Source organism: Phyllostomus hastatus, unplaced genomic scaffold (genome assembly GCF_019186645.2).
Source record: "Phyllostomus hastatus isolate PE091 unplaced genomic scaffold, TTU_PhHast_1.1 phas_contig_254, whole genome shotgun sequence".
Classification (NCBI taxonomy): Eukaryota; Metazoa; Chordata; class Mammalia; order Chiroptera; family Phyllostomidae; genus Phyllostomus; species Phyllostomus hastatus.
Window position 1 is genome coordinate 21012261 of NW_025333810.1, and position 21434 is coordinate 21033694.

Sequence of the window (21434 nt, forward strand, 5' to 3'; positions counted from 1 at the left end):
TTCAGTTTCTAGTTGTTCATTGCTAGTATGTGGGAAAATGGTGGATTTTTAAATATTTACCTTGTAATATATTTGTATTAGTATTTTCCAGAGAAACAGAACCAACAGGGTGTGTGTGTGTGTGTGTGTGTGTGTGTGTGTGTGTGTGTGTGTGTGTGTGTGTGTAGATTTATTTAAAGGAATCGATTCCCATGATTATGGAGGCTGAGAAGTCCAAAACCTACAGAGTGGGCTTGCAGGTCTGTAGACCCATGTAGTCAAGTATGAAGGTCGTCTGCTGCAGAATTTCCTCTTCCTTGAAGGAGGTCTGTCTTTGTTCTGGACATTTGAAATACTAACTTGAGTACTGTCATTCCCCCCCCCCTTTTTTTAGGAGGAGCATATTATTTAATATCTAGAAGTCTAGGGCCAGAATTTGGTGGTGCAATTGGCCTAATCTTCGCCTTTGCCAATGCTGTTGCAGTTGCTATGTATGTAGTTGGATTTGCAGAAACTGTGGTGGAGCTGCTTAAGGTAATTCACCTTTTTTCTAGTCATTTGTTTCCCACATCTTTACTGAGGGCTCATGTGTCACTCAACATATATGTGCTAGGAAAGCAGTGATGAACGCAAAACTCACCCTTCGAGAACTTTAGTGTGTTAGGTAGACGAAGAAGAAAATCTTAGAATGTCAGAAGTGGGTAACTGTAGGAGACCTTGGCAACACAAAGAGGGAGCAGATCACTTAACTTGCCATCCATAAATGGGGGTGACCGAGGAGTGTTGAGGAACAGAGTCTAGACTTCAGCAGGCTTATGGGAAAGGTGGGATGTGGTATGAGGGGACAGGGGAGAAAAGGAAACAGGCCTGAAAGGGATGGAGTATGACATGTTAAACTATAAATATTTCTGTATGACTGAAATACAAAGTGGCAAAGAGATTTAAGACTAGAGAGAGAGGAAAAAGTACCAAGCCAGGAAGATTCTTGTTCAATATCAAATTAGGTCTTATCTTGATTGGAGTTGGGGACCATGACTTGATGAAATATTGTGATATGACCTAATGAAATATCTGACCACAGTGTAGGGAATGGATCGAGGGAACACAACTGGAGATGGAGACCATTTAAAAGGTGGTTGTAGCTATGCTAAGAGGGATGTAGTGTATATTAAGAAAATGATGAGGGGCTGGAGAGATGTGGGTGAATTGGACAGATTTTAAAAATGTTGAATAAGTGGGTTGATGGTAATGGGAGGGAGAAATTAGAGAGAAGGACTTCAGATTTATACACAGATTTCTGAGTTGGGGATTTAGATGGAAGGCAGCAGTCTTCACTTGAGATAGAGAACACAGGACAGTTTGGTTTTAGATGTCTAATTTGAGGAACCAGCAGGATATCTAAGTAGAGCTGGCCAGAAAGTAGTTGATAATACTGTTCCAAAGTTTAGAAGAGAATTTGTTTGAAAAGAATCATTGGATGTGTATAGTTACAAAGCAGTAGAAGAAAAATAGGATTCAGTATTATTAAATGAGAGAAACCTCAACTGACATTTCATGTTAGTTTGCTGAAACGCTTCTTCTGCAGTAGTATGTGGTACATTAGGAAATGTAAAATCTGAAAACAACGGACACTTAGATTGGCATTGCCCTCATCAGTGGAGGCCAAAAGGATGAGGGAAAGGAGGGCTGTAAGTAAACAAGCAGTAAGATCAAGTTCTTGTTCTTTTATTGTTTAGTTTATGGGGTTTTTTTTTTTTTGCAGATTTTTTATTGTATATGTTTTTAATTTCATTGATACTAAACCACAAATACTTTTTTGCTCATAGAATGGGAACAGTGTATTTGGACAACTGCATGGAAGTGTATTCATCTCTTACCTTTATGCAGACTAAAAAAGGCCATTTGAAGCACGAGTTCACTAATCACAATGAATGCAAAATATTTCTGCTATGTAACTTAAGAAAATCCTTAGTGTTGTACAATTTAGTCATATTATGATTTATATTTACTGTTAGGAATTCCTTTTTTGATTTACTGCATCTGATTAAATATAGCATTAATTTGATATTTTGATGTCATCAGATGCTTTACATAGGTTATCCTATTCATTTATTAAATAGGCATTTATTCAACTTCTACATGTAAGGCACTGTGATAGCTCTAAAATGTTTCAAAAGAATTAAAGAGTTTACCTAAAATAACTAATCTTGATCTTACATTTATAATTTCCTTTTGCTAGGAGCATTCCCTTTTTATGATTGATGACATCAATGACATCAGGATTATTGGAGCCATTACTGTGGTGATCCTGCTAGGTATCTCGGTAGCCGGAATGGAGTGGGAGGCAAAAGTAAGTAATGATATCACTGGAATATCTGGAAATATTTAATGTATGAACTTTCACAGCTTTTGTTTTAGGAATGCTATGAAGTGTCGTAACATTTTTAGATTTTCTAAGTTCCTAAGTGGTCATTTTCAGAGAGATTTATGTATAAGGTTACTTTCTAACTGACAAGATGGGGAAAATTTGGAGGTAGCCATAAGTCTAGGATCCAGTTAAACAAGTACTTTTTACATTTTTGACTTCCTACCTCCTCCAGCCCTTTCTATGATTTACATTATATAGACATGCTCAGGTCAGTATATTAGGTAGCCGTAATTAAACTGTTGGCTTTGTAATTTACTTACAAGTTCAATTTCAAAAATTAACATGGGGGGGGCAATAAAATTCAATTTAGTGCCATTAAGGATTAGAGAAGCTAATCTTGCCCCTTGTTACTGAAATCTCAGAAATCATGACTATCCAAGCCAGTACTATTGCTTCTGTAAAAAAAAATTGCTGGATTCATATATTAATATGTAGGCAGAGCACCCAAATACAGGGGTGGGCAAAAGTAGGTTTGCACAAAACACAGAATTTATTCTTGTATTATCATTAATGAAAGCTGGCTTTTTGAGCTCTTATGAGATTGTACATAAGTGCATTGTGCTATTGCTACTGTAGTAATCATAACCTGCATGTCTTTTCCATATGAACAACTGTACCTATAACTTTGCCCATTGCTGTATATTTCTGTATCTTTGAGAGAATATCCCTCAGTACAGCTTTTGTTTCCTGAGTAATGCATGTTCACAAAGGTGCTGCTGAGCATCTTAGTTGCTTCAGATTTTTTAGTGTTTACTTTATAGATTTTATAAAAATCACATATTTGTGTTATAGATGAGGTATGATAATATTTACCGGATCAAAAATTAGGACAATTTTTTCATGGTAGGTAAGTCATTAGTACAAAATTATAAACCATTTACTTATACATTTAACAAATTGACTTTACTAAAACAATTTCAATACTACCTGGGGCATTACCATATATAAGTGGTCTTTAGTTCCACAGATTTCACAGTTTTTCATGAGTATCTGCTCAATTTTATTGGGAGGCTGAGAGTGAAGGAGGAGAAGCAGGGGTGGCAAAATGGGTGAAAGAGGGGGTTAAAAGGTATAGATTTGCATTTACAAAATAAGTCATGGGAGGTAATGTTCAGTCATGGTGACAGTAGTTAATAATACCGCACTGTATATTTGAAGTTGTTCAAAGAATATATCTTAAAAGTTCTCATCACAGAAAAAGAATTGTAACTGTATAGTAACAGATGTTAACTAGACTTCTTGTGATTATTTCACAATATATATAAATATGAAATTATGTTGTACACCTTAGACTAATATCATATTTTGCCATGTGTAATATGCTCCCATGTATAATATGCATCCACATTTTTGGCCCAAACTTTCAGGAAAAAATCTTTCATTTTCATTTTTAATTCAATTTATTTATTTATATTTAGAAACAAAACCAATTACTGCATTCCAGGGCATTACTTTGCATACAGATATCATCATTGCTTTCTAGTTACACTTTTAATATATAAGCATAAATAAAAGAATTTAAAACATTTATATAGATACAGAATTAGTACTATCCATGTATAAATGCACATCCTTATTTTTCCCTCAAAAATTTGGGAAAAAGTACACATTATTCACGGCAAAATATGGTATATTGTTATATGGCAGTTATATCCTGATAAAACAAACAAAACAAAAAAAGTGAAGGAGAAGAAATGGTAGTTCTCATAGATTGTTCCTGTCTTCCAGTCCCATTGCTAGTTGAATTCCCCTCCTGGGTGTTCTCTTCTTTTTGTACTTTCCCTTCTTTTCATATAGCTGTCACTGAATCATCATGAGGTTTGGAGTTGGTCCGAAACTGGGTTTGTAGCAAATATGTTGTCCATGTCTCAAGACTGTACTGTCAGGTGAAGGGGACAGGAAAGAATGATACATAGAATGGAAAGTCTACAGTGTTATGTAATTCACATATAGTGCTTTATGATTTGGGGGAAGGCATGCACATCGTTAATGCATTGCAAATATATATGACATCATCCTAATTTGGCTATTCATTTTCCCCCCACTGTATTGAACATTTTAGGATAGTACTTTAAAGACTGTTCATTTAATAAAAGTTTACAGAACACCTACTTGGTGCTTGGCATTGTTTAGGGCACTGAGGAAACAAGACAGAAGTCCTTTCCCCCATGGAAGTTATATTACAGTGGAACTGAATCAATGTACAACATCAGAGATTTTATTTTGATTTTTAATGTTTAAAATTCCAGGCTCAGATTGTTCTTTTGGTGATTCTGCTACTTGCTATTGCTGATTTCATCATAGGAACATTTATCCCATTGGAGAGCAAGAAGCCCAAAGGTTTCTTTGGTTATAAAAGTAAGTGAAAAAGAGTATTTTTAAAGGTGCATATGATACCATTCTATTAGTAAATACCATTCTATTAGTATATTTTAGATATTTTGTGATGTAATTGAGTTTGATGTAGTGACTGATTGGCAATTCAGTTTAGTTTTGTATCCTTTATGTATGTTACAATTGGAGTAAAAAATCACTTTTATTTATCTTGCCATTTCATTATTAGCAACAAAAGATAATAGAATATAAAAAAAATCAGTGTTACTGAAAACAGGTGCTTTAGTTCTCTACTAATTTTGGGAATTTGTAAGTGAAAGGTAACTTTTGTTCTGACATGACTTTTTCGTTCTTTTAGTTGTATTTCTGAGACAGAAAGTAACTAGAAATATTAGTTTCTGTGTAATTGCAGTTAAAGTTTTTCTACAGTTTGCATTATTAATTGTGTGATAATTTTCGACAGTTTTTATCTTCTGTAACCCTTTTCAGTCTACATCTAATTGTCACTACTGGTGAAATTTACTTGCTATTATTTCCTGAAGGATCTATCTGTATCTTCTCCCCTCCTCTTCCAACTTGGCAGCTCATAAAAGTATGACGTAATTAGCTAGAATAGTAATAATTTATATTGCATTTAGCTAGCACATCTGGGCCTATTTCAGTCAGATGTAAATAAATCTAAATATACTTTGGAATGTGACTTTCTTTTTTGGTGGTTGATGCTGCTTGGTTCTCCTCTCATTATATAACTGAGGCAGTGTGAGGAGTAAACTGGTTATGTTGTTAAACTTGTCAGTTCAAATTACTGCCTAATAGGGGAATTCATTTTTTCCTTTTTGATATAAGAAGTGCCTCTCTTTCACTAAAGACCAGTCCCTCTACGGTATTTTGGATCCTATTTCTTTTACTTTCTCAAAGGCATTTATCCTTTTGTAATTGATTTGCTTCCATGTATCAAAACTCTCACCTCCATATAAGCTTACGAACTTACTCTAATAACTCCCATCCTTGAAAGTGCTGTCTCCTGTCTTTTATTCTCAGCCAAGTTACTACCTCATTTTTCAGTTCCCTTTCATAGACAAATTTCTCAAATCTGTACCTCTCACTTATTCGTTATTTCAGAATAATTTCAAACTTACAGAGCACTCGAAAAATTGATACAAAAAAAATCCCCTTAAACCCTACACCTAGATTCACCAATGGAGAATGCATTTATATTCCATTTTTTTGCCACATATGTTTTATCACTTCATAGATATATAATCATTGATACTATGATTACTAAACCTTTTGAGAGAAGTTTTAGAAATCATGGCTTTACCTCTAAACATTGTATGTAAGCACATATCTATAAGGAAAAGGACAATTTGGGAAGTTTAACTTTGGCACAAGGCTAATATCTAATATATAGTCCATATATAAACTCTTCCAATTGTTTCTATAAAAATCTTTATAGCAACTTTTTCTTCCTGTTCCAGGATCCAGTTCATGATCATGTGTTGCATTCAGTTGTCATGTCTCTTCATTCTTTTTTTAAATGGTTCTGTACATAATCTTTAGTCTCCTTGAATCTGGAACAGCTCCTTAGCCTTTTTCTGTTTTTCATGTTGACATTTCTCAAGAGTACAGGCCATTTGTTTTGGAGAACTTTCTCCAGTTGTATTCATCTGATTTGTTTGTATGGACTCAGGTTATTTGTGTTTTCCAGGAACACTACCTGAACAATGTTTTCCTTAGTTTATTCCACTAGGACACTCACCTGAGGTCATTTTTCCTTATCAGTGATGGTTTTAACATCGAAGAGAGTGGTACTTCAGAGGTTTCTTTATTGTGAGGTTGCCATTTTCTTCTTTGTAATTAAGTAATCTGTAATCTGTGGTAGGGTACTTGGGAACAGTAGGATACTGTTCCCATCATACTTTTACCAGATGATTTTATTTCCTTACTTTAAATCTTTCTCTGCTTTCTGTTTGTCAAGCTGACTTTCACATGGTGCTAGATCCAGTGTGTAGTATTTTAGTCCTCTGCTTCTCAGCAACATTATGCTCAGTTGTCCCATTCTCCTTGAAATACTTTTCTTGTTTTATGTCACACTGGTCACTGTCTGTCACTCCTGTTACCCCTCCTCTTCTTCCTCTCCTCTAAATGTCAGAGTTGCACAAGTCTGGTACTGGGACTCCTAACTATATTCTGTCCTTTGACGATGTGTTTCTCAGTGGCTCCAAATGCTGTAAGAGACTGACATGTTTCTATTCCTGGATTTCTTTTTTAAACTCCAGGCTTAACCGTAACTGCTTATTTGATGTCTCTCCTACCTAATCCTCCTCAGAATTTCCATTTGAGTACATGGAAGAAGCCAGGGTCTCAATGTTTCCTACTCGCCCCTTTCCTTTCTAATCTTTCTCCAAACAGTATTTGATTCTCCCCTCATAGATTGAATCACTGGAGTAACCACCCAATTGGTCTTCTTGCTGCAGATGTTGATGCCTTCAGTCCACTGTCCACACAGCATCCACATAAACCTTAATCACATCATGTCGTTTGCATGTTTCTAAGCCCACACTGGCTTTTCATTATATTTAGGATAAAATCTAAACACCTTTAAAATTTTGCATTGTTTAACCCCTGCTGATCTCACCAATCTGGTTTTATTCTTCTCCTTACTGTATAGGAGCTTTACATTCTTTTAATTCCTCAAAAGAGCTAAGCCTTTGTCCTACCTCTGGGACTTTTATAAATGTCATTTCTTATTCCTGGTGTAATCTTTCCTGTAATCGTCACCTGGCTGATTCTTGCTTAGTAAAGTCTCTTTGTAAGTATTGTTTCCTTAATTACAGTTCTTTAGCCTTCTGTAACCACAATGAATTAGATTCTGTCATTTTTAATCACAATACCCTGTTTCTATCAGTATATTTACAGCTTTTCATAATGACCTGTGTTTTTACTTTCTGTGTAGCTCTCCATTGCTACTCTTAGGTTCCATAAAGGTAGGAACACTGTCTCGCTTCTTGCTATTGTATCTCTTGACATACTAGATGGCTTTAGTACAGGACCTGGCACATTGTAGCTACTTAAATATTGAATGGATGGATGAATACATGATAGTTAATTGGTTGTTTTAGTGTCAGCACTATCAGAATAGATAGAAATAGTAGGACTAGTTGAAACTTTCATTGTTGAAATGGAAAGGACCTTTCCTAATTTACTTTAAATAAAATTATCTGGAAGCCCCCAAAATAGCCTCAAAAATCAAACAAGACACCACTAGGAAATAGAGAAAGCTGCACAGACAGTATTTAGGTTGGGTAAAAAATGGGTCCAGATTAGTATGATGTCCCTTTTGTTTTCCTACCTCTTTTCTTATTTCTTTGACTTCTGAGGTTGAGGGGGTTATCCACCCTTTGATTCACCTTTGGATTAGTGGTAACGGTCAAGTTAGGGGTGACTGAAACTGGATTATTAAGGTAAACAAAGAGTTTATTAGTTATTAGAACTGAAGAAATATCAGGGATCATACATACCACTTACTCTTGACCTAAATTATTATGGTCTAATTTGCTATCTGTTAATTGCCAAAAATATTTTGTTCTCTACAGCTGAAATATTTACTGAAAACTTTGGGCCAGATTTTCGAGAGGAAGAGACTTTTTTCTCTGTCTTTGCCATCTTTTTTCCTGCTGCAACTGGTATTCTGGCTGGAGCAAATATCTCAGGTGATCTTGCAGTAAGTACCATATTGATTATACATTAGCACTATATTGATCATATATTAAATGGTATACATATAATTATATTTAAAGGTATACTTAAAAAAATCTTCTTGTCTTCTAGGATCCTCAGTCAGCCATACCCAAAGGAACACTCTTAGCCATTTTAATTACTACGTTGGTTTATGTAGGAATTGCAGTATCTGTAGGTAAATAACCTTACATTTCTTTATATGTTTCAGAAATTTCATGATGTACATAGTATAAATAGTTATTTCATGACATTTTTAAATTTAGAAATATTTCAGGAAAAAAGACATGATGTGGCATATTTTAATTAAAAAACAGTTTCAAATAAACTAGTAGTGATCTTCTGTAATCACCTACTGCACCTCCTCCAGGATTTTGTTAATTATAATAAATTAGAAAATTATGTAAGATCTGCAAACTCTTAAAATTTCAGATATATTTATAGAAAATGTTATTTAAATGTAAAACTAAATGCATTTAACTCTTTTCTTTAAAAATTCTTGAATATTTTTATATATGGTGGTGATTTAGTACTTTCTTCTAATCTCATTATATGAAGATTGTTTCAAGACTATTAAGGAGTACCTAGCATTTTTTTATCATAAAAGCTGCTTTTGATAAATGGGATATACTACATTGAATGAAAACACTAAAGTCTTAATAATTTGAACAAAATGGTGTTTACCATTTTATTACATTTATGGACACATAGCAGTTTAGAACTTGAAAGGACAGTGGTCATCCAGTCTCTAAAATCAGTGTCTTATAGATGACAAAATTGAAGTTTAGAGATTTCACTACCAAAGATAACTGGTGCTTGCTTTAAAAAATTGTTTTCATGGCAAAGTAGATTTTAGTTTTTTGTTTGTTTTTCAAATAAATTCTTTATAGGCTATTTATAAGAGTAGTTTCTTTAATTGAAACATTCTAATCCAGAAAAAAATTACTAACTTAATTTACATATGATTTGCATACAGTGATTAGATGAATTGTCTCAAATTCATCAATTTTCATGAAACTATATACTTTACCCAGGAAACATATATTCTTTTTTTAAAATCATTGTTCAAGTACAGAAACATATATTCTTGAAATGTAAGCATTGTTTTTAATGCATAAACTCTATAAAGTTCAAATTTTATACTTAAAATTGTTTTAAGCATACTGTAAGAGTCAATCTTATTTTAATACCAATTTAAAGAATCACAAACTCCAAATTCAGACACTATAGAATATAAGGTTTCTGTAGTATTTCTGTAAGAAATTTTATTGTTGCCATATAGTCAGTCATTTTGGGGAAGTAATGACAGAATTCTTTTTACAAACTCTGCTGCTAATTTGTGTAAATGTAATTTTTAAAAATCACTAAACAAGAGTTAGAAATGCTAATAATCAATATTAGTGTGGTGGGCTAAATTCAGATTTTAAAAAGGAATTGGATGTTATTTAGCCTTATAATTCTTACATAAATTTCATTTTTAAAAAACAAATGCACTGTAAGCTATTTATAATCTTACCAAAATACAAAATTTTTTTTTCCTTTAAAAGTTCCTACCTAGTGTTCTTGTATATTTCATATATAAGATAAAGAAAATTTAGTTTCATAGCTAAAGAGAATTAGTTTCACTTTAAAGAATGATATAACTGAATATATTTCAAATTGGAAAGTAATTTGTTATAGCAGATAAATGTTTTCTGTTTTTATCTGATCCTGTAACAGTACTGGCCTTCATATCCCTTTTTTTCTATCTACACTAGCCCTTGGAGAATTGGAGTAGCCCTTTCTCCTGGTAATTCAGCGGCTGAACCAGGAAAGATTGCCTCTGCACCAATATAACTAGCTCAAAGCGATGGGGCCTTTTTTCCCACAAAATGTATTTTGGAATGTGAAACACATAGAAGTGTAACTACATTAGAGATAGAGAAGGCTCAGTTCTCCCCTCTGCTCCCCAGTGGTTTCAGAAGTACCTTTAAGGAAACATGGTTTTGCAAACATTTTCTGAAAGTTAGATGAAGCAATTTGAAAATAAAGAACTATGTGTAGTCTGTCCAGTCATTAAAATAGTCTGCCTTTCAAACTTAATTTTTTCTTTATTGTGAATTTTTTTCTGTAATGCTTATATTACCTCATGATAAGATAGTCGTGTTAAACTATTTCAGAAGTAAAAGTACTTTCTTCAAGAAAACTTTGTAAATGTTTATTATGGGAGTTTTCAATTTTGCACAAAAATGGAGAGCATTTTCTAATGAGCCTACTATAACAACTGTCACCCAGCTTCAAAAAAGTTTTCAAGAATTATCAGTACGTGGTTAATCTTGGTTCATATATACCCATTCACTTTGCCCCATAGGATATTTTTAAGAAATTTCTCAGATACCATATATTTTTTAATATCAGGGTAGACTTACTAGAGACAAAGGTTTAAATAGAATTATAATTCATCAGTGTTCAACTTATTTTCCAGTACAGAAAATATTACTTGAAGTCTGATCTTTTGCAGGTTTCAAATATAAAATATTTGGAATACAGGAAAATATTTCTGCCATTTGGAACTCTTCCAACACAGGGTTTTTATATTTGCTTAAGGACGTCTTAACCAAATAGGCCAGGAGATAGTTTTCCTAATATACCATTTATAGACAACCATTTCCAAGGTTTTTAACTGTATAGGTGTACATAACTACTCTTTATAAGGTTCCATTTCACACCTTAAATACTGAGGAAAATGGTGCTTTCCAAATTCTGTTTCATGTAAAGCTATCTTAACTGTCAGTGCAGTGTGAGCTATTATAAGCAGGTGTATATATATAGTCTATATATATATATCGACAATATATATCTCGACTATATATATATATATGTAGTCAGTATCAGAATTTCTTTATGGGTATATATATATAAATTTGAAATGAATATAAAAGCTAGCTATATTATTTGTTCTTATTGTCACTTGTGCTTCAGGCTCTTGTGTTGTACGGGATGCCACCGGGAACATTAATGACACTATTGTAACAGAGCTAACAAACTGTACTTCTGCAGCCTGCAAATTAAACTTTGACTTTTCTTATTGTGAAAGCAGTCCCTGTTCCTATGGCCTAATGAACAACTTCCAGGTGAGCATCAAATTTATGTTATATACACATTCTACTGTCTAGGATAGAATAATAATGACAATAAAAATAATGTCATTAAAAATCTAGAGGTCAGACTAACTTAGAAAGGAGGGCTCTTCTTACAGTATGCCTAGATATATTTTTTAAAAGACTGTAGGTAACTAATTGGACAAACAGAAAAATATGAAAGAGTAAAATCTGAAGTCATTAAAGAGCAAAAGGACCTGCAAGGGTAACACTGAGAATGTAATATATGTAGTACAGTTTCAGACAGGAAGGATGCGTTGGGAGCATCTCACACATATTTGTTGGGTCTGTTTCTGGATTCTCTGTCTATTTCATTGATCTGTGAGTCTATACCTCTACCAATACTATACATCTTGATTACTGTAGTTATATGATAAGCCTTAAAGTCAGGTTGATCAATTTTTTTTCCATTATATCCTTTTTCAAAATTGTTTTAGCTATTTTAGTTTCTTTGGTTTTCCATATAAATTTTAGAATAACCCTATGTTTTTATTCTGTCAACAACAAATCTTGTATGTCAGTTTGAGAATTTACATGTTTATTGTTTTGAGTGTTCCAGTCCATGAACACAGTATGGTTCTCCATTTACTTAGATCTGCTTTGATTTCTTTCATTAGCATTGTGTAATTTTCAGAATAAGAGTAAGTCACACAAGTAACATATTTTGTTAGATATATTCCTAAGTATATAATTTTTATTTTGAGCCATTTAAATATATTCTAGTTGAAATGAGTTGTTTTCTAAATAGAGGTGTCTCAATTGTTTTAAATATAAATACCTCTTTAAAAGTACTGGTCAGTATCAATAGTGTTATTTAATTAGATATGGCCTATATAGTCATGCTGTGATAAACCACTACTTAACAATAGAATTAAATTCTTAATGGATGCTTAAATGTTCCTGGACTTTTAAACTATACGAACTATATAAAGGTTAGTAATTGCAAGTATTTGGAGAATATCAGTCCTACTTTTTTATTATTACCTTTATTAAGATACTGAAAGTGAAATGAAATCTTTATAAAAATTTATAGGTTTTTTAGAAACTGAGAACAGATTATGTAAAGGGAGAAGGAATTATTAAAATTTAGAGGATAATTTTGAGAGTTGCTTGATAAGTCTTAGAATGCTAGAAAGAAACTCACACAAAGATGTAGTAGATTCAGGAGACTGAAACAAAATATTCTGTGGTAAATTTTATAATAGTTCTAATTCTAAGTAAAAAATAAATTAAAAATTTTCCTTTCTGGTGTTTTCCCAGTATTATGTAAACACAATAAGCAGAATGGTTGAGGGTTTAATATATTTCAGAACAGTATAAATTTTATGTAGAGTATATAAATTTTATAACAGAATTTTGGAACTTAAATTTTTAATGACATTATTTTTATTTTCTATTGTATAGCTTCAAGCAATTGACTGTACTTTCAGTGGTTTTACATTTTGAACCCAATTATGTAACAGAAGTTTGTTTTTGCTAGTCACAAGACTAGGGAAAATCGTAGGAATGAAAGAAACTATTCATGTTCAGCTAACAATTCAGGCCAATTCTGACATTGATATTGTGTATGAAAGGCACAAATGTTGGTCTCTGCCCAGTGACTGAAATGCCAATCAAATTTCTGTGTTGCTGCCTTAAAGTAGAAAAGTGTGTTGTTTTTATCAACTCTAGTATGGACTCATTCAAGCAAAGAGGAGTTGTGTACATAAAGCTGCTTTTCTAATTTAAGTAAATTTTTAAAAAATGCTTTGTAAAGTGATACATGTGAAAAAAGTCCTATGAAAATGTAAGTTGCTAGTCATTTGAAAATGAAGAATGAAGGGTGGCACACATAACTGAGGGGCATATAAGTTGAAGTCTCCATCATGAAATATATACAGAGCCACACTTTATAATGCCATTTTACATGTATTTGACTTTTAGTACTTCAGGAGAAAAGTGAGTTGGTCCACCTTATTTGTCTTAAATTTTAAGTTTTTATATATATATTATGTTTCTTATCGTACATGTTCTCTTAAACTTTGACTCACCCTTGTTTACTAAATAAAAATGTGAGCTTCTGTGCTCTCAGGCCAAGCACTTCATACTCATACTTCTATGCCACTGCCTTCTGTTGGGACAGGACTCCAGTCCCGGTGTGTGTGTGTCTGCGTGCATATGCGCGGACTCTACCCTCTTCCTTTATTTGGTGCTTCACTCTGCTTAGAATGCAACTGCTGCTTCTTTTTCATATGTCCAAATCGGTGTGCCCTGAAGATTTTGTTGAACTCTAAATCATCAACACATACAAACCTGACACACAAAATTTCACCATTCATTTTATTTGCCATGTTTTTAACTTTTATTAGACTTTCATCTTTTATCTTTTTTTCTTTTCTTTTTCTCTTCTTTTCTCCTTCTCTTCTCTTCTCTTCTCCTCTTCTCTTCTCTTCTCTTTCCTTTTCTTTTCTGACAAAGCCATCTTTTCCTTTTCTGCTTTGTTTCCATTATACATTGTAGGCAACACTGATGTTACCAGTATTGATGTTATCATTATTGTTGCTACTCAAATTTTATCATAAAATGGTAGGAAATGCAGAAGTTACTGTGTAAATATGTAACTAGAAAACAGGAAAGTTGGCAAATAGTATTTCCAGGTGCTAAACAGGGAACATTATTTACCTCAATTTGAGTTATGGAAGAAGAGAAAATGTAATTTTTTCTTCAAAACATAAAAGGTGAAAGATTATGATTTTAAGTAATGCCACTGGTGTCAATTTTGCCTTAATCCATCAGTGTATTGCATTTTCTGTTCTCCACTTTTTTCTTCATTTATCTCCTGTCTTTCCACTTACTTAGCTTAGAGGTCATTGAAAATAGGCATGGAATTCTCTTGTCATCTATCAATAAGTATACACAACAGAAATGAAGTCCACCCATTTTTATCTTGCTCCACCTTATATGAGGAACTAAAAAACCCCACAATTTATTAAAAATTGTGTATTTATTCTTAGATGTTTAAACTTCAGTCACCTTTAAAGTCATTTGATGCAATATACCTATCAAGACTTTTTACGACTGCTCAAAAGAGTTTTTGAACTGATCAGTTTTGATGCCTTTTAGTGCTTCTGCTGTTCTTTGTCTCATCTCTTCCACATCGGCAAAATGTTTCCTTTTGAGGACTTTTTTCATCCAGAGAAACAACACAAACTGTCACTGGAGTGAGATTGGGTGAACAAGGAGGGTGGGGCACAGGGCTCATGCTCGTTTTGGTCAAAAACTGCTGAACACTCAGTGCGGGGTGGGCAGGTGTGCTCTTAAATCACCCATCATGAATATACAAGAAAAAATTTTAGACATTGCAACATGACAGTTTGAAATATTTTACACATCCTGTATAAGCACAAATACAATTATCCCACTCAAGTAATTTAATGTTGATGAAATACTCTTCATCTAAAATGTAGATTCCATATTCATATTTCCTCACTTGTCCCATGAAATCCTATATAGTTATTTTCCCCACATTTAGTATCCAATCTGGGATCATGCGTGGCAGTTAGTTACCTTGTTATTTTATAATCTTTTAATCTAGAGCACTTCCAAACTGGCCTGTTTTTTTAGGATGCTAACATTTTAAAGAGTTAAGGCAAGTTATTTTGCACTGAACTCCTCAGTTTATATTTATCTGCTTGTCTTCTTATGATCCAAATGATCTATCCATTAAAAAAAAAAACTTCACCATTGGGAAATGTTTGAACATGTACAGAGAGAGAGAAAGCAATATAATGTATCTAGTGTACAAGTTTTCCATATTCACCAATTATCAGTACATGGCAAATTTTGCCTTATTTGTAATTCTCACTTCAGAAGTAAATCCTAGACATAGATTATTCTACCTGGAAATATTTTCACATTTATTTCTAAAAAGTACTGTTTAAAAAACAAACAACACCTCCTCAAGAACACCTAACCACAACCCCAACAACTATCTTAATCTCCAAAAAGGAAACAATCTTCCCAACAGAAGTATATCAAATCACCTTGAAATATTGCTGCCAAAAAATCTGTACTTTAGTCTGAATAACTGTCAAGATCTACCTAGTAGTTTATTAGAAATAGAGGTGAGAGGAACAGATTAAATAACATAGTGGAGATGCAGTTATCAAAATCATGAGTCAGGGGGTTTATAAGAGAAATGGCATAAAAATAGTATCATGTAAAGGAAAGGGTAAACCTGTAGATTTAAGAAGACTTATGAGAGACATCAAATGTAAAGTATAATCCTTCTGTGGATCCTGATTTGAACAAACATATTTTGAAAAGCAAGAAAAGAGGGACAGTTTGGGAAGTTTGAAAGCTGATTGGTTATTTAGTGCTGTAAAAGGAATTATTTAGTGCTTAAGCTGTGACAGTGGCTTTACAATTGCAGTTTTAAAAAGTTCTTACCCATTAGACATAAATACTGAAATATTTATGCATGAAATGATATCTGTGGTTTGATGCACAGTCATGTGGGGACTGGCCCCGAGGTGGTCATTGCTGAATTTGGGTGATGGATGCTTGGTGGCTGTATATGCTCTTCTCTCTGCCATTATACATCTTTGAAATTTTACAAAATAAAAATATTTTTTTAAAGGTCAGGGTTAGTGGTAGGTCTGTTTCTGAGTTTGTAATGTATATAACAAATTATTACTGTTTATTATTATCAGGGTTTCTATAATATTAATCTTCTTTATTAGAATAATAATGATATATTATGTTCTTTTTTAAGACTTATTTTTTTCATTTTCACCACTTCTTTTTAAGGTAATGAGCATGGTGTCAGGATTTGCCCCATTAATTTCTGCAGGCATTTTTTCAGCCACTCTTTCCTCTGCATTAGCATCTCTTGTGAGTGCTCCCAAAATATTTCAGGTAAGCATTTTAATGTTACATGCTTTATTAAAGGGGGGTTTAAGGTAATATACTTTAATCTGGGATTGTAAATATTTTTAAATTATTTGCTTTTGTCAATCCCATATATATATGTATGTATGTATGCATGTATATAATATATATACACACAAATCAAGACTGGTATATTTAATTTTATGTACATGAATACATATATTTACGTAAACATATATTTACATAAGGTCAGAGTGTAGCCTTTAAGTTCTATTTCCAGAAGTAGTGATGAACTTTTTCTTTATTTAGACATACTCTATTAGTATAAATTTTCATGTTGTCTCAACAAAGATAAGGAGTGCAATCCAGGACCATACATCAGGAGAATTAAAGTCTCTTGTTTACATTAGCATGGGGCTGACCTAAGTGTTTTATTTTTACAAATATTTGAATGCCTGATATTGCTATATAGTGTGTTAGGTACTCAGAGTATAACGATGACTGAGATAGATTTTATCTCCCTTTAATGAGCATGAAATGAACAGCTGATACTGAACAGAAAATATTTTTATTACTAAATCAAATCAATGAAATGTTGATTTTTGCAGCTTTGTTCTTAATGATGTGTTGTAGCCAGTTAGTACAGTAAAGATGTAGAATATATTTCTTAAAATAGTTTTCAGTATTTTAACAAAAATGATTAAGTTCTATAATTAGGATTTTTATCTGCTTTAAGTCTAGCATTTGGACTTGATTTAAAGTAGGTCACATCTCCATCATATTTCTCAAGCTTCCAAATGTCTTCTGTTTCTGTGCCTGCTTTTCTGATTCTTTCTTCATAAAAGGATTTCAGCATAAGGCAGGGTAAGGTGGATAAAAACTGGTATGGTAAACCCTTTCTGATTCTTGGAGTGTGTGAATCTCCTTTACAGTTTGTAGGTGAAGCAGCGTGGGACAGGGGAAAGTGCAAAAAGAATTAGAAACATAGGTTTCATTCCTGATTCACCTGTTGTAACTGTAAGCAAAGTTGCATGCCTGTTCTCCAACTGTGGCATTTATTTTATTGTTTACATTTCTTCATTAGGCTCTATGTAAAGACAACATCTACCCAGCATTCCAGATGTTTGCTAAAGGTTATGGGAAAAATAATGAACCTCTTCGTGGTTACATCTTAACATTCTTAATTGCACTTGGATTCATCTTAATTGGTTAGTCAAATAAATGGTGTGCTAATGTAGATTTTGATGCATTTATATTAGCTCTAAACATGAAATGATTAAACAATAAACAATGTTATTTTGCATATTATACTAAGTTTCTTTTTAATCAAATGTGTATTTAAAAATACTGCAAATAATAGCACTCAGTACATATTTTCTTTTTTAAAGATTTTATTTCTTTTTAGAGGAGGGGGAAAGACAGGGAGAGAAACATCAGTGTGTGGTTGTATCTCAAGGCCCCTCCCTTACTGAGTACCTGGCCTGCAACCCAGGCATGTGCCCTGACTGGGAATCGAACCTGGGACCCTTTGGTTGGCAGGCCGGTGCTCAATCCACTGAGCCACCCAGCCAGTGCCATATTTTCTAAAATTATTATCATCACTAAAGTCCCCATTAGGGCTGGGAAGAACTTTTAGGTTCTTGTCCCTAAAGCCAATAAAGGAACAGTATAAAGGGAAGGATTTCAGAGTCTCCCCTGAAGTAGGGCCTCTGCTGATCTGCTCTTTGGCACTTTGCCTCTGATCACCATGAGCTGATGGGTCTTATACTTGTATTAAAGGTCTGATTCATTAAAATTGTGGAAACTAACTCTCATGTAATGCTATGTATGTATTCGGTATAGCTGCTTTTTGAGAACAAGTGGGCAATATTTAGTAAAGTTTCCCGAAATCCAGCAATTCTCTTTTGGAGTATGTACCCTACAGAAACTTAGATATGTGCCCATAGACAGGAATATTTTTAGTGTTAATTATAATAGTCAAAAATGGAAGCTACCTGAACACTTATCAATTGAACAATGAAACTATAGAGTAATATTCAGCAATGAAAAAAGAATGAACTTGGTTTTATATAAGGATGAACTTCAAATAAATGTAAAATCACATTGCAGAGTGATACATATAATACTATTTATTTAACTTATAAAACACCCAAAACAATACCACATAATGCTAATTGACCATATATATGTATGTAGTAAAACTATATAGCATTAGAAAAAGAATATACCAACTTTGGAAAAGTGATGTGTATAGGGGTTTGTAACTATTCATAAGATTTGATTTCTGAAAAGCAAAGTACATGAAGTATGTATGGCAAGATGTATTTTTAAATCTGGATGGTTGATATAGGAGTAGCATTATACTATTATTGAAAGGTTTGAATAATTCATAATTTTGAAAAGTTAAAGTTGTCCTAATATACCAGTAAATATGCCTTGTTTCTTTTGCAGCTGAACTGAATGTTATTGCTCCAATTATCTCTAACTTCTTCCTTGCGTCCTATGCACTGATCAATTTTTCAGTATTTCATGCATCACTTGCAAAATCTCCAGGTGATTTTTCACTTTTAAAAAGTTTTTAAAATGTGGTAATGCCTTTGATTTTAGAGGAAATAAATTATTTGAGTGCATTTTTAAAATGGTATGTGTGGGATTTGCTCATTAATGCCCAGTGTGTGTTCTTCATAGTTGAGTCAGATTAAGTGAGTCTTCAAAGATCCCTTTATTATGAAGTTTACTGGTAATATTCATTTTTTTATTTTGTTTTCATCATTTAAGATAGCATTACTCCCAAATTCTGACCAGCACTATGAAGTAATTATTTTGCTTTTTGGGGGGTTTGTTTTTATTGCTTATTTAGTTGCTTTCTCTTTCATTTGTAAGAATATTTTGACTCAGTTAACCTGTCCAGAAAAATTTTTCACACAGTGAGTTCTGTGGAGTTCTAATATAGAGGGAGGTCTTTATCAACTGAAAATATCTTTGTTATGGAATTTTTGTTATAAACCATGACACTAGTTGGGCATCAGGGAAGGAAATGAAGGAATAAAAGCACTGTTCCATACAGGCATCAAAAAATCTCTCAGAAAAGGAAAGAATAAAGTGTGGAAACTTAGAAAACAAGTATCTTCGTTTCAGATTTTCTTAATTCTTTTTCAAATCTAAAAATATAAATTTAAGGGGTTGGTATGACTTTAAAAGGGCAACACAAGGGATCTTTGTGCTGGACTCTTCTTTAATGTGAATGTATGAATACCAGTATCTTAGTTGTGGCATTACAGTCCTGTTTTATAAGACACTGTAATTGGGGGAAACAAGGTAAAAAGCACCTGGAATCTCTCTATTATTTCTTATAACTTTGTGTGAAGTTGTAATTATCTCAAAATTAAAAGTTTAATTTTTAAAATACTGTAAATTTTATTGAAATGATTTAAAAATAATAGGTTTACCTGTGGAACCACCTATGAATGGATATTTTAAAGCATTATCTTCGACATTTTTTAGAATGAAGCTTAATTCATAAACACTTCACCAAATAAGATGTTTCTATAATTAATTTTTTTAGCAAATGGATGAATTTTTAACAATTCTTAAGAACATTTTGTTCAAACTGTTTTGTGTGTTGATTAGAATATGGGTATATCTCATACTAAAAATCAGGAAAGAAAGTCACCACACTATTAAGGGCTCAATTTAAACTTCTTTTGAAAAACCTTCTCTAGCTTTTAGCATTCACTGGGGTAGGTTGACTTACACTTTTTTGGTAAAGTGTTTATTATTGGATTTAGAACTAGTTAGATAGAATAATGTGGAAATAGATGTACTCTTTTTATGGCCATCAAGAATTGTGAAATTTAATTGTTATTAGTAATGGTCTATGACTTTACTGTTTCATATAGCTGTATACTTAATATTTAAAGCCCTTTCTGTGTAGCAGCCAAAAGGAAAGTTATTTTGTACATGAATATGTACTGTTGTCTAAAGCAGATGAGGTATGTGACTTTTATTTATGTATTTTATTTGTTATTGTTAGGATGGCGCCCTGCATTCAAATATTACAATATGTGGATATCACTTATTGGAGCAATTCTTTGTTGCATAGTGATGTTTGTCATTAATTGGTGGGCTGCACTGCTGACATATGTGATAGTCCTTGGGCTGTATATTTATGTTACCTACAAAAAACCAGGTCAGTAACCTTTTCTACTTAGTATTTCAACCTACAAACACCTAAAAGTTCTTCGTTATTTTTCATATCTAAGTATTATGTTTTATATATTATTCATTTACTTATTTTTTAAGATTTTATTTATTTATAGGGAGAAGGGAAGGAAAGGAGAAAGAGAGGGAGAGATACTTCAGTGTGTGGTTGCCTCTTATGCACCCTCCACTAGGGACCTGGCCCCCAACCCAGGCATGTGCCCTGACTAGGAATTGAACCAGCGACCTTTTGGTTCATAGACCTGCACTCAATCCACTGAGCTATTCCATTCCAGCTGGAGCTCATCTTTTATATATTTAAAATGTAGTTTGTCTACAACTTCAAATATATTTTTTCCAAATACATGTAGTTTCGTAAAACAATTACATTTTATTCTATGGAATTCCATTTTTACCCATAAGTTAAATTTTAAAACTATTTGTAGAAAAATAACAAATTTATATTTTTGACATTCTGTTGCACTCAGTAGGCTTTAAGATTATTCTCTGACCTGGCTGGCATAGCTCAGTGGATTGAGCGCGGGCTGCGAACCAAAGTGTTGCAGGTTCGATTCCCAGTCAGGGCACATGCCTGGGTTGCAGGCCATGGCCCCCAGCAACCGCACATTGATGTTTCTCTCTCTCTCTCTTTCTCCCTCCCTTCCCTCTCTAAAAATAAACAAATAAAATCTTTAAAAAAAGATTATTCTCTGAAAGGATTAGACAGTAATACTGTAGTAGCTGTT

At 33.1% G+C, this 21434-nt stretch overlaps 1 protein-coding gene across 2 annotated transcripts in view; it reads left to right on the top strand.

Annotated features, from left to right (window-relative positions):
* The window catches only part of SLC12A2 (solute carrier family 12 member 2), an 89947-nt gene that overhangs the window by 39267 nt on the left and 29246 nt on the right, over positions 1 to 21434 (top strand). For both annotated transcript variants that reach the window (XM_045837961.1, XM_045837962.1), the window contains exons 5-14: positions 374 to 513; positions 2219 to 2329; positions 4657 to 4765; positions 8338 to 8465; positions 8573 to 8657; positions 11441 to 11592; positions 16408 to 16515; positions 17573 to 17696; positions 18940 to 19041; positions 20522 to 20677. In XM_045837961.1, the coding sequence (XP_045693917.1) occupies positions 374 to 513; positions 2219 to 2329; positions 4657 to 4765; positions 8338 to 8465; positions 8573 to 8657; positions 11441 to 11592; positions 16408 to 16515; positions 17573 to 17696; positions 18940 to 19041; positions 20522 to 20677 (1215 nt within the window). The remainder of the gene's footprint in view (positions 1 to 373; positions 514 to 2218; positions 2330 to 4656; positions 4766 to 8337; positions 8466 to 8572; positions 8658 to 11440; positions 11593 to 16407; positions 16516 to 17572; positions 17697 to 18939; positions 19042 to 20521; positions 20678 to 21434) is intronic.